Below are 17,240 nucleotides of genomic sequence, written 5' to 3' on the forward strand. Positions count from 1 at the left end.
TTAAGGGTAGAAGCTTGGAGACAGCGAGTTCTAGTTTTGCCTTAGCCATGAAAGCTGGCTGGGTGACTTTAGTCTAATGACTAGGAGTTATGGAGTTCTAGTCCCACTTGAGATATGAAAGCTGACTGGTTGACTTTGGGTCAATCACCAGGAGATGCTGAATTCTAGTACAACCTTAGGCATGAAAGCCAACTGGGTATCTTTGGCCTAGTCACTAGGAGACTGGGAGTTGTAGTCCCACTTGAGATAAGAAAGCTGACTGGTTGACTTTGGGTCAATCACCAGGAGATGCTGAATTCTAGTACCACCTTAGGCATGAAAGCCAACTGGGTATCTTTGGCCTAGTCACTAGGAGACTGGGAGTTGTAGTCCCACTTGAGATAAGAAAGCTGACTGGTTGACTTTGGGTCAATCACCAGGAGATGCTGAATTCTAGTACCACCTTAGGCATGAAAGCCAGCTGAGTGACTTTGGTCTAATCACTAGGAGATATGGAGTTCTAGTCCCACTTGAGATATGAAAGCTGACTGGTTGATTTTGGGCCAATCACCAGGAGATGGTGAGTTCTAGTCTTAGTTTACTCATGAAAGCCAATTGCGTGTCTTTGGCCCAGTCACTAGGAGCCTGGGAGTTCTAGTCCCACTTGAGATATGAAAGCTGACTGTTTGATTTTGGGCCAATCACCAGGAGATGGTGTATTGTAATCCCAGTTTAGGCTTAAAAACCAGTTGGGTGACTTTGGTCTAATCACTAGGAGACAGGGAGTTCTAGTCCCAATTTAGATATTGATTTATTTAGTAAAATTTATATGCTGCCCAATTCCATGGGACTCTGAAGATATGAAAGCTGACTGGTTGACTTTGGGTCAATTACCAGGAGATGGTGAATTGTAGTCCAACTTTAGGCATGAAAGCCAACTGGGTGACTTGGGGTCAATCCCCAGGAGACTGGGGAGTTCTAGTCCCATTATAGATATGAACACTGAATGGGGCGAGATATAAAGAAATATTAAACACAAATTTTGTAGCAGATTCTTCAGGGCCTTGAACAGCAAGCGTTCCCAGTGTCTTATTTAGCAATAAAATGTGTTCTTTGTGAGGTAGCGAGTCATTTTTATTAGATTTTCTTTATGCATAACATTTTAATAGAACTACGAGAGGGTTGGGCTTTCAGGCTGGTTTTGATGATTAAAAAATCTCCTGCGTTGTTTTGCTTTCTCTAAGTATTTCCTACAAAATTATAAATGCATCCTAACCTACCTAAAACTTATTGTGAAACGTGGTTTAGCGCAGCATGTCATAAATTGGAACACACGTCCTTTCAATGTGCTTTATTTCATAACATTTTGAACACCCTCAAAATAGGAATTCTATGCAAGCCGGTGGAATTCTGGGAGTTTAAGATCCATGCAATCTTCCAAGTTGCCAAGTCTGAAAAAAAACACATGCCAGTGTAAACTATCCTGTTGTAAAAGGGGGAGAAAAGTTTACCGAAAGAGTAGTAGATGCTTGGAACAAACTTCCAGCAGATGTGGTTGGTCAATCCACAGTAACTGAATTTAATAAACAAGTCTTAAAGGGGCCAAGTTTGGGGACCCCTTTTCTACTTTAGGGGAAACATTTTAATGTTTGCAGCGCTCATCCCACTTTGCAAAGTCATCTACAGATATAAAGCAAAGGAAAAGTCCCCAGAGCACCAAAACTACTGATAGGGGATTATGGGAGCTGTAGTTCACTTCATACATCTCTGGAAATCATCCCCCCTCCCTCCCCTCTCCAGAAGTCTTCCAGGCTCAGTTCTGCATTGTGCTGCAAAAGGTTGCATGGATTGGTTGGGAAGAGGCGAGATCGGCGCGCTGATTGGCTAATTCCCAGAAGATGAGGCGAGGTATAGAGCTAGAAAACGTTAGAGAAGACGAAGAGCCTGCATATATTGAAAGCGAAGCACGAATCCTCACATATTGAGAAAAAAGCAAAATCTATTCACAATGCACATACTCAGGATGATGAATGGCTTTCTTTCTTTCCTTCTTTCTTTCCCGCCTTTCTTTTTCCTTTTGCTTTCTTTTCCTTTCTCTTCCACCACTTTCTCTCCTTTCTTTTTTCTTTCTATTTCTTTCCCTTTTCTTTTTTTCCCTCTTTTCTTTTTCTTTCCCCCTCTTTCTTTTTCTTCCTTCCTTTCACCCTTCCTCCCTTTTTTCTCTTTCACTTTCTCTCCCTCCTTTTCTACTTTCACTTTTTCTCTCCTTCCTTCCTTTTTCTTTCTTTCTCTACCTCCACTTTCTTACTTTTTCTTTCTCTCCCTTCTTCCTTTCCTCCCTCCTTCCTCTCTCCTTCCCTCCCTTATTCATTCATTCGTTCATTCATTCATTCATTATTTCCCGGATTTTTGAATTGATTTTTAACACGCCTCTAATATTCTCAGTTCAGGCCGAGGCGCCCTCCACAACTGCATTTCATTCTTCGGTATAGTTTACAGGGGTAGGCAAAATTGGCTCTTCTATGATATGTGGACTTCAAATCCCAGAATTCCTCAGCTAGTATGGATTGGCTCAGGAATTCTGGGAGTTGAAGTCCACAAGTCATACAACAGCCAACTATAGGTTTTTCAAAGCGCTTGAGGAGGAAAAAGGCGGAAATGACGGCAGTCGGGCCCTCCCAACTCTTGCTTAGCTCTATGGGAGGGAAGGACAGGACCGGAAGTTGCGCCGCCAAAGGCTTCCGCCGCGGGCAGGTGAAGCAGCGGAGCCAAGGAGGCGGCCGGGCGGGTCTCCGAGGCTGTGGCGGCCGCGGAGCTTCGGGAAGCCGCCGAGGCGGGCATGAGGCGGAGGCCGGCGCGGCCCTGGCCGGTGAGAGGAGCTGGACCGGAGAAGGGAAGGGCGGGAACGGGATGGAGGGGAGCCACGCTTCCCCTCCCTTCGCGGAGCACAAAAGTGGGCGTGGCGGGAGGCGTGGTCGGAGCGAGATTGACAGCCGGCGGGGATAGGAGCGGGGCTGCTTCTCCAACCGGGCGCCCTCTGCTTTCGGGGCGATTGCCGTTCCCATCGTTCCCAGCCATAGAGAGGGGAATCCTTCTTGTCTCTCGCTTCCTGCGATGAAAAGGGGAGGGGAGCCGTTTCAAATTTGGGGGGGGGGATTTCAAAGGATCCTGAGGGACGGCTGGGGATGATGGGAGTTGTTGCACTGGGTTTGAAGCATGGGGCAAAAGGGTTAGGATAGATTCAGCCCTGGTGTGTGTGTGTGTGTATGAGTCGCAGAGCTTTTGGATTGCATTGGACTGATCTCTTGGTTTTTGCACAAGTGTGCAGTGTTTTTGCACAGTGTTTTGTCTGGGCAACACCAGCCCTGCAAGGGAGGCTGGGACTGGCCTGAAGTCACCCATGAAAACCAGGAAAGAATGAGTTTAGGCCCATCACTAGAAGAAGATGGTGAGTTCTAGTCCCACTTTAGATATGCAAGCTGATGGTGGAATTTGGACCGATGACTAGTAGACAGGGAGTTCTAGTTCCACTTTAGATATAAAAGCTGATTGGTTGACTTTGGGCCAATCACTAGGAGAAAGCTGATTGGTTAACTTTGGCCCCAAAACTAGTAGACAGGGAGTTCTAGTTCTAATCTCACTTTAGGTTGATTGCTTGACTTTGGCCCAATTACCAGTAGACGGTGAGTTCTAGTCCCACTTTAGATGTGAAAGAAGGTGGGTTGACTTTGGCCCAAACACTAGGAGACAGGGAGTTCTAGTTCTAGTCCCACTTTAGGTATGAGACTTGATTGGTTGACATTGGGCCAGTCATCAGGAGCCAGTGAGTTCTAGTCCCATTTTAAATGTGAAAGAAGGTTGGTTGACTTTGGCCCAAACACTAGGAGACAATGAGTTCTAGCCCCACTTTAAATATGAAATCTGATTGCTTGACTTTGGTCTAACCACTAGGAGACAGTGAGTTCTTGTCCCACTTTAGATATGAAAGCTGATCGGTTAACTTTGGACCAATTACTAGGAGACCCGGAGTTCTAGTCCCATATGAAAGCTGATTGGTTGACTTTGAGCAACTCACTAGGAGATGGTGAACTCTAGTCCCGCCTTAGTCATGAAAACCAAGTGGGTGACTTTGGCCCAATCACTAGGAGACTGGGAGTTCTAGTCCTTTTAAGCATGAAAGCTAACTGGATCGGCACCCTGATTGGCTAATCCCAGACGACGAGGTGAGGTATAGAGGTAGAAAAAGTGAAGGCAAAATCCCTGCATTCTTCATACATTGAAGGCAAAGCATGAATCCTCCCGGTTTTAGATAATCCTCACCTATTGGGCTAATTTTGAGTCTATCACCAGGAGATTTGGAGTTCTAGTTCTGCCTTAAGCAAGAAAGCTAGATTTGGGTGACTTTTGCTCAGGTTCTCCTGGTGCACCAGTTGCAGCCCTACCTGGACCAGGAGTCACTGCTCACAGTCACTCATGCCCTCATCACTTCAAGGTTTGACTACTGCAACACTCTCTACATGGGGCTACCTTTGAAGAATGTTCGGAAACTTCAGATCGTGCAGAATGCAGCTGCGAGTGCAATCATGGGCTTCCCCAGATATGCCCATGTCACACCAACACTCCGCAGTCTGCATTGGTTGCCGATCAGTTTCCGGTCACAATTCAAAGTGTTGGTTATGACCTATAAAGCCCTTCATGACATCGGACCAGAATATCTCCGGGACCGCTTTCTGCCGCACGAATCCCAGCGACCGGTTAGGTCCCACAGAGTTGGCCTTCTCGGTCCCATTGACAAAACAATGCCGTCTGGCGGGACCCAGGGGAAGAGCCTTCTCTGTGGCAGCCCCAACCCTCTGGAATTCCCCTCGGAGATCAGGACCGCCCCCACCCTTCTTGCCTTTTGCAAACTCCTAAAAACCCACCTTTGCCGCCAGGCATAGAAGAATTGATTCCTCTTGGCCACTCCGTTTTATGTATGGTTTGTTTGGGTTGCATGAATGTTTTTTAATCAAGGGCTTTTTTAAACTGTTCCGCATTTTTAATAATTGCATTTGTATTTTGTGTTCCTGTTGTGAGTTGCTCCGAGTCTTCGGAGAGGGGCGGCATACAAATCTAATAAATAATAAATAAATAAATAAATAAATAAACTTTGGGCCGGTCCCTCTTGAGCTGCCTTGAGTTATTTAAAAGGAAAATGAGATAAAAAAATAAACCAATCTCTCCTGTAACATCACAGCACCTGTGTAATGTGGCTAAAATAGCTCTTCTTTCTCTTTTATTTTAGGCTGGTTGATCGCTTGAGCCCTTCAACTTCCTCCTTAATATTCACTTAACCTTCAGAAATTTTTATTTTTTAAAAATGGCGTTCGTTTCCACCCAAGGGCCCACCGTGGTCGACCAGACCACCTTAATGAAAAAGTACCTCCAGTTCGTGGCAGCTCTCACCGATGCGAACACACGTAAGTTTCTTTCCGATACTGGTTTTCCTTTGGGCGCAGCTGTTGGAACAACCTCCGGTGCGAATCGTGCTTGGCAAATTGTGAATTCGCATTCCAGAATTCGCACTCTCCTCCTTTGGATTCATATACACTGCTCAAAAAAAATAAAGGGAACACTCAAAGAACACAATATCCTAGATCTGAATGGATGAAATGTTCTCACTGAATACTTCGTTCTGTACAAAGTTGAAGGTGCACAACAGTAGGTGAAATTGATTGTCAATCAGTGTTGCTTCCTAAGTTTGATTTACTTGGAGTTATATTAGAAGTTTGATTTACTTGGAGTTATATTAGAAGTTTGATTTACTTGGAGTTATATTTAGAAGCTTGATTTACTTGGAGTTATATTTAGAAGTTTGATTTACTTGGAGTTATGTTAGAAGTTTGATTTACTTGGAGTTATATTACAAGTTTGATTTACTTGGAGTTATATTACAAGTTTGATTTACTTGGAGTTATATTACAAGTTTGATTTACATGGAGTTATATTACAAGTTTGATTTACATGGAGTTATATTACAAGTTTGATTTACTTGGAGTTATATTAGAAGTTTGATTTACTTGGAGTTATATTAGAAGTTTGATTTACTTGGAGTTATATTAGAAGTTTGATTTACTTGGAGTTATATTAGAAGCTTGATTTACTTGGAGTTATATTAGAAGCTTGATTTACTTGGAGTTATATCAGAAGTTTGATTTACTTGGAGTTATATTAGAAGTTTGATTTACTTGAAGTTATATTAGAAGTTTGATTTACATGGAGTTATATTAGAAGTTTGATTTACATGGAGTTATATTAGAAGTTTGATTTACATGGAGTTATATTAGAAGCTTGATTTACATGGAGTTATATTAGAAGTTTGATTTACTTGGAGTTATATTAGAAGCTTGATTTACTTGGAGTTATATTAGAAGTTTGATTTACATGGAGTTATATTAGAAGCTTGATTTACATGGAGTTATATTAGAAGCTTGATTTACATGGAGTTATATCGGAAGTTTGATTTACATGGAGTTATATCAGAAGTTTGATTTACATGGAGTTATATTAGAAGTTTGATTTACATGGAGTTATATTAGAAGTTTGATTTACATGGAGTTATATTAGATGTTTGATTTACATGGAGTTATATTGTGTTATTTAAGTGTTCCCTTTATTTTTTTTTGAGCAGTACAGAATTGTGAATTTTGAAACCCAGGATCTGAGCAACTGGTGGTAGTGCAAATTGCACACTAGATTACATTTTGCACCAGAAAGGGGAGAAAAATGTAGGCGCGAAGATGCAAACCCAGGTTTTTCCACAGCTGTGTACCTGCTCGGAGACGTAACGGTGAAGTAAATGATGATTATTCTTTCTCTTGAACCTCCACAAAAATCACATGGGTGCAAGCGCTTGGAGATGAGTGTGTTTGGGTGTGTGTGTGTGTGTGTGAAAAGGTGTGGCTGGAAATGGTGAGATGTGATTCAAAAAACGGGGGTCGTGAGAGCCAAACTGATAAGATCTGATTGCTTCTTCCAAGAGGTTCAAACAATGCCCCCTTGCTACAGGTAAATATATATTTCAACGCCTGCCTTTCATTCTTGCTTTGCAGCCGATGAAACGAAACTGAAGATGATGCAAGAAGTGAGCGAAAACTTTGAGGTAACGGTCCTGGTTGAAGTCTTAAGGTCTTAAGCATCAAACTCATCAGGAAAGACTTCATGAACTCCATCTGTATAGTCTGGAGCAGTGTTTCCCAACCTTGGCCACTTGAAAGTATTTGGACTTCAACTCCCAGAATTCCCCAGCCAGAATTCGCTGGCTGGGGAATTCTGGGAGTTGAAGTCCAAAGACACTAGTCTGGAGGACAGAAGGGAAAGGGGGGGGGGGACAGGATTGAAACATTAAAATGTGTGAAAGGGTTAAATAAGGTTCAGGAGGGGAAACTGTTTTTAATAGGAAAGCGAACCCGAGAACAAGGGGGCACAATGAGGTTAGTTGGGGGGAAAAATCAGAAGCAACGTGAGAAGATATTATTTTACCTAAAGAGTAGTAGATGCTTGGAACAAACTTCCAGCAGACGGGGTTGGTCAATCCACAGGAACTGAATTTAAACATGGCTGGGATAAACAGATACCCACCCTGTTCTGTCGGGCTCTCTGGTAGAATCCTCCCAAAAATTCACAGGTACAAATTTCAGACACACACACGTTTGAAAATTCAAAACAGTGTTCTTTATAATGAAAATTCACATAAACCAAGCCCTCTTTTGGTATAGCAAAGAGCACTGGTCTCCAAACAAACTGGTAATTTGTACAAGTCCCTTATCAGTTCTGTGATACTTAGCTTGCAGCTGTGAGGTAATTCACAGTCCTTCTTCTTTCACAAAGTGAAACACACTTTGCTCTTGTTTAGTTTCAAAGTGGGGAAAAATCAGCACACAAAGGTCAAAGTCAGTAAAGCAGTCACGAAACACAACGATCAGATAATCCTCCACAATGGCCAAACCCACAGGCTGCTATTTATAGCAGCCTCACTAATGACCACAGCCCCACCCAACCACAGGTGGCCTCATTTTCTTTGATAATAATCTCTCAGTTGTTGCTGCCTATGCATCACTCTCCGCATGCGTGGCTGTATCATTAACTCTTGTTCTGAATCCAAGGAGGAGCTAGATAATTGATCTCCTTCTGAGCTGCCTGCCCCACTCTCCTCCTCCCTGTCACTCATGTCTTCTTGGTCAGAGGAGCCTTCATCAGCAGATTCCACCAGGGGGGGGGCAAAACAGGCCTGCAGCATGTGGATGTCTCCCCCACATCCACAGTCCTTGGGGCAGGAGCAGGGCCAGAGCTAACCACAACACACCCTAAGATAAAATACAGGAAATAGTATAAGGGCAGACTAGATGGACCAGGAGCAGGAGGTCTTTTTCTGCTGTCAATCTTCTTGATTGGGACATTGGGGCCATTGTTGCTTGGAGTTTCTTTCTTGGTTAGATAGATTTTTTAAAATAGAAACCTGGAAAGCTGCTGGTAGATATTGGAAGACTCTCATCCCAATTAATAGCAATAGCATTTAGACTTATACCGCTTCACAGTGCTTTTACAGCCCTCTCTAAGTGGTTTACAGAGAGCCAGCCTCTTGCCCCCCAACAATCTGGGTCCTCATTTTACCCACTTCAGAAGGATGGAAGGCTGAGTCAACCTGGAGCCTACTAAGATTCGATCTGCCAAACTGCTGGAAGCCAGTGATCAGCAGAAGTCTCTTGCAGGTCTGCACTCTAACCACTGCACCACCGGGGCCTTCTTAAGAGTGACACCAATATTTATTTCTCTCTTGCCAGAACGTCACCTCGTCCCCTCAATATTCCACATTCCTGGAGCACATCATCCCGCGGTTCCTAACGTTTCTCCAAGATGGGGAAGTCCAGTTCCTGCAGGAAAAACCTGCACAGGTATTCTCAATACTGATAATTCTTTGTTCAACAGCAATGGTTTTTCAGACTCATTTTCATGGGCCTTTTTCAAGCGGCTGGCCATAGTTCTCCAGCCAGGGAGGGAATGAATTTCCAAAGAAAAACGTGTTTCTTGGTCTCGTAGATTGTGTGTAATTGTGTTGCATAATCTTAAACATAGTTGACAAACTTGTTATATTATTATTATTATTATTATTATTATTATTATTATTATTATTATGTCAACACAACACAGCAAACGAGATCACTATGCTGGATTTCGTATTTCATCACCAGTCGGGCGCTTCCCAAGCACCTAGGACTGCGTGATGTAGCGGCGAATTATGTTTGCCAATCCCAGTAAAGCGGCCTTTTGCAATTGACAGATGGAGATTTTGTCAATTCCGATGGTTTTCAAATGTCCGCTGAGATCCTTTGGCCCTGTGCCCAGCGTGCCAAGTGCCACTGGGACCACTTTCACTGGCTTATGCCAGAGTCGTTGCAGCTCGACTTTTAGATCTTCGTATTTCACTAATTTCTCTAGCTGCTTCTCCTCAATTCTGTTGTCCCCTGGGATTGCAATGTCGATGATCCATACTTTCTTTTTCTCTACGATCACAATGTCTGGTGTGTTATGCTTCAGAATTCGGTCAGTCTGAAGTCGGAAGTCCCACCGTAGTTTTGCTTGCTCATTTTTGACCACTTTTTCGGGCTTATGACCCCACCAGTTCTTTGCCACTGGGAAATGGTAGTTCCGGCACAAGTTCCAGTGGATCATCTGTGCCACAGCATCATGTCTATGCTTGTAGTCAGTCTGTGCGATCTTTTTGCAGCAGCTGAGTATGTGATCGATAATAATAATAATAATAATAATAATAATAATAATAATAATAATAATTTACATTTGTATGCCGCCCTTCTCCGAAAACTCGGGGCGGCTCACAGAATAAATATAAAAACCCAATGTGTTAATCAATCAGACAATTCAATCACACCATGCATCACATTTATTGGTCAGGGGAAGATTTGGACATTAACATTGTAAACTTAAGGAGATTAGCATGATTATTGATTACATACAATTCAATCACAGAGAAAATGGGGGGGGGGAATGTAAATTGTATTACCTATATATTGACTATATTACTATAAATGCGATGGAAATTGTATTTTTTTTCTTTATTGTTTGTATTGTTATTGTTTTTCTGTTTTGTTATATTTGGTTTTTCTTTATTATATATGTTGGTTTTTTTTTTCTATGTTAAAAGATGCATTCAATAAAGACTATTTAAAAAACATCAACTGGTTGCCTATTATCCCTGTGGTAAAGACATGTCTACCAACTTTTAAAAATTTGGAATAACAAAGGTGAAATTATAGATAAAAGACCAAGCCTGATAAGAGTTTGTATACCTTTACTGGTTGTGACATAACACATTTAGGGCACTTTCAATTCTCGGTGTCTTTCATAGGATACAAGCTTAATTAATTTTTTGATGCTAGGCAAAAATAATAGAATAGAATAGAATTTTTATTGGCCAAGTGTGATTGGACACACAAGGAATTTGTCTTGGTGCATATGCTCTCAGCGTACATAAAATAAAATATACATTTGTCAAGAATCATGTGGTACGACACTTAATGATTGTCATAGGGGTCAAATAAGCAGTGAAGAAGCAATATTAATAAAAATCTTAGGATAGAAGCAGCAAGTTACAGTCATACAGTCAACATGGGAGGAAATGGGTGAAAGGAATGATGAGAAAAACTAGTAGAATAGAAGTGCAGATTTAGTAGAAAGTCTGACAGTGTTGAGGGAATTATTTGTTTAGTAGAGTGATGGCGTTCGGAAAAAAACTGTTCTTGTGTCTAGTTGTCTTGGTGTGCAGTGCTCTGTAGCAACGTTTTGAGGGTAGGAGTTGAAACAGTTTGTGTCCAGGATGTGAGGGGTCAGTCAATATTTTCCCCCGCCCTCTTTTTGACTCGTGCAATATACAGGTCCTCAATGGAAGGCAGGTTGGCAGCAATTGCTTTTTCTGCAGTTCTGATTCTCCTCTGAAGTCTGTGTCGGTCCTGTTGGATTGCAGAACCAAACCAGACAGTGATAGAGGTGCAGGTGACAGACTCAATGATTCCTCTGTAGAACTGGATCAGCAGCTCCTTGGGCAGTTTGAGCTTCCTGAGTTGGTGCAGAAAGAACATTCTTTGTTGTGCTTTTTTGATGATGTTTTTGATGTTAGGTGACCATTTTAGGTCTTGAGATATGATAGAACCTAGAAATTTGAATGTCTCTACTGTTGATACTGTGAGAGGTGGAAGGATGGAAGGGTTGATGACAGATGACAGATTCAATGATTCCTCTGTAGAACTGTATCAGCAGCTCCTTGGGCAGTCAAGCTACATTGCTGTTCATTTTGACAGGTGATCTATTTCATTTTAACGTAAAAGCTCGCTTAGGTTTTATCATGAATTTAAAATCTGCAGTCATCCACAGCCTCAGTTAACGTAATAAGCTTTTAGGGTTTCATTTGGGTCTTTTTTTAATCTTAACACAAACATGTTTATCGTTCAAAATCAAGTTTTGTTCCCCCCTTTTTTTCCCTCTCCTCTTCTGCAGCAACTGAGAAAATTAGTTTTGGAAATAATCCACAGAATACCAACCAACGAGCATTTGCGTCCACACACCAAAAATATCTTGTCTGTGATGTTTAGATTTCTAGAGGTAATCCTGTTTGATTCTTCTCTTTCCCCCCCAAACCATTGGCAATATGTGGTTCTTATTTTTGTTATGTAATAAAACCCTTTTCCATCTCTCTCCCACTGTCATTTTTCAGACTGAAAACGAAGAAAATGTACTTATTTGCTTGAGGATAATTATTGAGCTGCACAAGCAGTTCAGGCCACCCATCACACAAGAGGTAAATAATCTCCTGGTCAAAGTGTTTAATTCAGTGACCTTCGGTTGCGTGACATAGTCAAAGCTGACAAACATTTTTGAGGCTCAACCTTGGCAACTTGAAGATATTTGGACTTCAACTCCCAGAATTCCCCAGCCAGCGAATGCTGGCTGGGGAATTCTGGGAATTGAAGTCCAGATATCTTCAAGTTGCCAAGGTTGGGAAACACTGGGGTAGACAATAGGTGTTTGATTGTGGTCTCCTCAACAGCAGACCCTGGGACTCGATTGGACTTCTTCCAGGACTAGAATGGTTTCAGATTTCATTTATTTTTTAATTAAGGAAAGTTTAATATACATGTATTTCTGCTGCATGAATCCCAGCGACCAGTTAGGTCCCACAGAGTGGACCTTCTCCGGGTCCCGTCAACTAAACAATGTTGTTTGGCGGGACCCAGGGGAAGAGCCTTCTCTGTGGCGGCCCCGGCCCTTTATAACCAACTCCCCCCAGAGATTAGAATTGCCCCCACCCTCCTTGCCTTTCATAAGCTTCTTAAAACCCACCTCTGCTGTCAGGCATTGGGGAACTGAGATATTCTTTCCCCCTAGGCCTTACAATTTACGCATGGTATGTTTGTATGTATGTTTGGTTTTATAATAAGGTTTTTTTTAGTTGTTTAGTATTGGATTGTTACAGGCTGTTTTTTGTCACTGGATTTGTATGCCGCCCCGAGTCTGCGGAGAGTGGCGACATACAAATCCAATAAATAAAATAAGTAAATAAATAAAATAAAATAAATATACTGTATATATGTGTGCATATGTTATTTGAAAATTAAGGAAGACTAAGATAGATCTATTTCGGCCTTGTTCTGATTTCATCAGCTAGCCATACCCTCACTGAGATTTGAACTTGCAAGCCTTTGCCTTGTAAGGCAGAGAATTAACCTCTAGGCTACAGTATCTAATCCCTTCAGCTTTGTACCAAGGAAGGGTTATATGTTTTTTGGGGGTTGAATCATCCTGGTATATTGAAGGAGCATCACAGCTTCCTTTTTGCCTCGGCCCAATCCAGGGCCATTTCCAAGACAGTTCATTTATTCATAGCCGACAAATTATATTCTGTGTGTGTCACATGTTTTTGCTGAATTTGAAAATTAGGGAACAAGGATGAGGCCTTGTTTTGGCCTCATCAGCTAGCCATACCCTCACTGGGATTTGAATATAGTTTCATTATAACAAAATAAGCAATTGTAATGAGTAAAATATTCATTAAAATCTGGCTAAGAATGTATTTATATTTTTTAGATATTGTGAGCTTATAATAATTATAACCGTCTTTAAAATATTTTCAATGCAAAATCCATAATTCTTAATTTCACGATTTATAAAGCACCTAAAATTTGAAAATGCAAGTTATCCATTAAGACCTGTAAGACATTCCAAGTAATTAGAGAAACTAACAAAAGGATCCCCTAGTGTTATTGCGCTTGGAATTAAAGTAATCGTTGACAGGTAGGACCTTAAGGTAGATGATCTTGTGTACTAAGCTTATTTATTTATTTATTCTTTTATTTATTAATTAGATTTGTAATGCTGCCCCTCTCCGTAGACTCGGGGCGGCTAACAACAGCAAAAAGACAATATGAACAAATCTAATATTAAAAGTAATGTAAAAAACCCCAATTTAAGAAACCAATCATACATACAGACATACCATGCATAAATTTTGTAAGCCTAAGGGGAAGGGAATATCTCAATTCCCCCATGCCTGACGACAGAGGTGGACTTTAAGGAGCTTACGAAAGGCAAGGAGGGTGGGGGCAACTCTGATATCTGGGGGGAGTTGGTTCCAGAGGGTCGGGGCCACCACAGAGAAGGCTCTTCCCCTGGGTCCTGCCAAACGACACTGTTTAGTCGACGGGACCCAGAGAAGGCCAACTCTGCGGGACCTCACTGGTTGCTGGGATTCGTGCGGCAGTAGACGGTCCCGGAGATATTCTGGTCCGATGCCATGAAGGGCTTTATAGGTCATAATCAACACTTTGAAGCTTAGGTCAGAACATAGACAGCGTAGTTCAAGGTTATCCAGGCCTAACATTTCAATTTTGATTTTGAAATCAGACTTATCACAACAACGTTCCTTTTTTTCTGCAGATTCACCACTTCTTGGATTTTGTGAAACAGATTTACAAGGAGCTTCCAAAAGTAGTGGTAGGCAATACGATGGTGGTGTTTATGTTTTCCTTCTACACTCCATGAAAGTTTTATTGGGGAAACCCTTGGTTTTGAACCAGTAGCGTAGACTCACCAAGGTTTCTCTACCCTTTTGGCTGGTTTTCCTAAATCCCTTCATCCCAGAAATCCCATCCGTTCCAATTAGCTTTCGCATCGCAGCCTGTGATCGGCAGCTAGAGTAATTGCTTCGCTTGTGTTTCTTCAACTTAGAATCGGTACTTTGAGAATCCACAAGTTGTCCCAGAAAACACCATCCCTACCCCAGAAATGGTTGGCTTGATCACGACGATTGTAGTGAAAGTAAATCCGGAGAGAGACGACAGTGAAACCAGATCGGTGAGTCCAAGAGCTCTGGGTCCTATTCTTTTTAATATGTTTGTGAGTGACATATGGGAAGGTTTGATAGGAAAGGTTTGCCTATTTGCCGATGACTCTAAAGTGTGCAATAAGGTTGGTATTCCTGGAGGGGTCTGTAATATGGTAAATGATTTAGCTTTACTAGATAAATGGTCAAAGCAATGGAAACTGCAGTTTAATGTCTCCAAATGTAAAATAATGCATTTGGGGAAAAGGAATCCTCAATCTGAGTATTGCATTGGCAGTTCTGTGTTAGCAAAAACATCAGAAGAGAAGGATTTAGGGGTAGTGATTTCTGACAGTCTCAAAATGGGTGAGCAGTGTGGTCGGGCAGTAGGAAAAGCGAGTAGGATGCTTGGCTGCATAGCTAGAGGTATAACAAGCAGGAAGAGGGAGATTGTGATCCCCTTATATAGAGCGCTGGTGAGACCACATTTGGAGTACTGTGTTCAGTTCTGGAGACCTCACCTACAAAAAGATATTGACAAAATTGAACGGGTCCAAAGACGGGCTACAAGAATGGTGGAAGGTCTTAAGCATAAAACGTATCAGGAAACACTTAATGAACTCAATCTGCATAGTCTGGAGGACAGAAGGAAAAGGGGGGACATGGTCGAAACATTTAAATATGTTAAAGGGTTAAATAAGGTTCAGGAGGGAAGTGTTTTTAATAGGAAAGTGAACACAAGAACAAGGGGACACAATCTGAAGTTAGTTGGGGGAAAGATCAAAAGCAACATGAGAAAATATTATTTTACTGAAAGAGTAGTAGATCCTTGGAACAAACTTCCAGCAGATGTGGTAGATAAATCCAAATAATTGATTTATATATATTTAACCACAATGTTATAATACAAATGTTGAAGTAGATATTATATTATAGTAGTATATTAAGAAATATTATGAATAAGCTTTTAGATTTATTAATTGATTTTAATTATTTTAATTACAATGTTAAAATGGAAATGTTGAAATAGGCGTTATAGTAGTATATTAAGAATTATTTTTCTGTATTGATCTGAATTACAATTAGTTTTCTTTTTTTGTATTAGTAAGACTTCTAGAATTAGTGGAGCAATGGTAGCTCCTTTAAATGTTAAATGTTTGTTTTCTTTGTCTTAAAGAAAAATCAATAAAAATATTTTTTTTTTAAAAAGGAGAAGAGAAGAGTTAATAAAAGAGGAATCAGCCTAGAATCCCTATGTAGCCACAAGCGAGCCCAAGTCTGATGTTCTTTAAATTCTGTTGACCATTCCAATTTTATTTTAATCCTTTTCTAGCACGCGGTCATTCCCCGTGGCTCCCTTTCCTTGAAAGTTTTAGCAGAACTTCCCATAATCGTCGTCCTCATGTATCAGGTTCGTACGAAACGGTGTATTAATTCTTTTTTTCCCTCTTATTTATTTATTTATTTATTTATTTATTTATTTATTTATTTATTTATTTATTTATTTATTTATTTATTTATTTATTTATTTATTTATTTATTTATTAGTCAGATTTGTATGCCGCCCCTCTCCGCAGACTCGGGCCGGCTCACAGCAATAATAATACAATGTAAACAAATCTAATATTTAAGTTAATTTAAAAAACTCCAATTTAAAAACCAATCATACACACTAGCATACCATGCATAAATTTTTATAAACCTAGGGGGAGAGAAAGTGTCAATTCCCCCATGCCTGAAGAGAGAGGTGGGTTTTAAGGAGCTTACGAAAGGCTAGGAGGCTGGGGGCAACTCTGATATCTGGGGGAGTTGGTTCCAAAGGGTCGGGGCCGCCACAGAGAAGGCTCTTCCCCTGGGTCCCGCCAAACGACATTGTTTAGTTGACGGGACCCGGAGAAGGCCAACTCTGTGGGACCTAAATGGTCGCTGGGATTCGTGCGGCAGAAGGCGGTCCCGGAGATATTCTGGTCCGGTGCCATGAAGTGCTTTATATGTCATAACCAACACTTTGAATTGTGACCGGAAACTGATCGGCAACTAATGCAGACTGCGGAGTGTTGGTGTGACATGGGCATTTTGGGGAAAACCCATGATTGCTCTCGCAGCTGCATTCTGCACGATCTGAAGTTTCCGAACACTCTTCAAAGGTAGCCCCATGTAGAGAGCGTTACAGTAGTCGAGCCTCGAGGTGATGAGGGCATGAGTGACTGTGAGCAGTGACTCCCGGTCCAAATAGGGCAGCAATTGGTGCACCAGGCGAACCTGGGCAAACGCCCCCCTAAATTTCTTCCCACAAATTTCCTGCTACTTTTTAAATATTTCCCTCCCCAGCGGCGAGACTGGGGGGCTAGATATAATTTTTTGTGTATGTGAATATCGTTGCTACCTTTCTCAAAACGAAAAATAAAAATAAAAGGTTGCCTGTTATTCTTGTCTAACACCTATCTTCGTTTTTCCCCCCTTAGCTCTATAAACTGAACATTCACAACGTGGTAGCCGAATTTGTGCCCTTGATCATGAATACCATAATTATTCAAGTGTCCAACCAAGCCAGGTACGCATAAGGAATTAAATCTTTTAACAAATGCTGAACAGTGTAAACAGACACACACTGCTGATACTGAGAAAAAGGATCAAAGTTTAGCATTCCAGCCTCCAGTTTCGAAGTTCCTGTTAGTTATTCAAGAAAAACATTATTGTTTTCGGCCATAATGTAATTTGTAACCCTTGAATTGAAAACTTGCTTTCCTAAATCTTTACTCTTTAAGGTTTTATTTTTCCAAGCCAAGGTGTGCATTTGAGACTATCCAAGAAATTTAATCAAAACTGCCTTATTTAACTTGGTTTCCTTGTGTTTTAAAAAGCCTCGTCTGTTGTATTAAACTTTGCA

General features: G+C 41.3%; 1 protein-coding gene across 1 annotated transcript in view; it reads left to right on the plus strand.

Moving 5' to 3' along the window:
* The first annotated feature begins 2,722 nt into the window (after positions 1-2,722).
* Positions 2,723-17,240, plus strand: part of TRRAP (transformation/transcription domain associated protein) — a 108,696-nt gene continuing 94,178 nt past the window's right edge. Inside the window, exons 1-10 of the mRNA XM_070760239.1 lie at positions 2,723-2,848; positions 5,264-5,438; positions 7,071-7,120; positions 8,802-8,912; positions 11,530-11,634; positions 11,747-11,830; positions 13,966-14,022; positions 14,257-14,382; positions 15,684-15,761; positions 16,816-16,904. Coding sequence (XP_070616340.1) covers positions 5,339-5,438; positions 7,071-7,120; positions 8,802-8,912; positions 11,530-11,634; positions 11,747-11,830; positions 13,966-14,022; positions 14,257-14,382; positions 15,684-15,761; positions 16,816-16,904 — 800 coding nt within the window. The 5' untranslated portion in view covers positions 2,723-2,848; positions 5,264-5,338. The remainder of the gene's footprint in view (positions 2,849-5,263; positions 5,439-7,070; positions 7,121-8,801; positions 8,913-11,529; positions 11,635-11,746; positions 11,831-13,965; positions 14,023-14,256; positions 14,383-15,683; positions 15,762-16,815; positions 16,905-17,240) is intronic.

Source organism: Erythrolamprus reginae, chromosome 9 (assembly GCF_031021105.1).
Source record: "Erythrolamprus reginae isolate rEryReg1 chromosome 9, rEryReg1.hap1, whole genome shotgun sequence".
NCBI classification, from domain to species: Eukaryota; Metazoa; Chordata; class Lepidosauria; order Squamata; family Dipsadidae; genus Erythrolamprus; species Erythrolamprus reginae.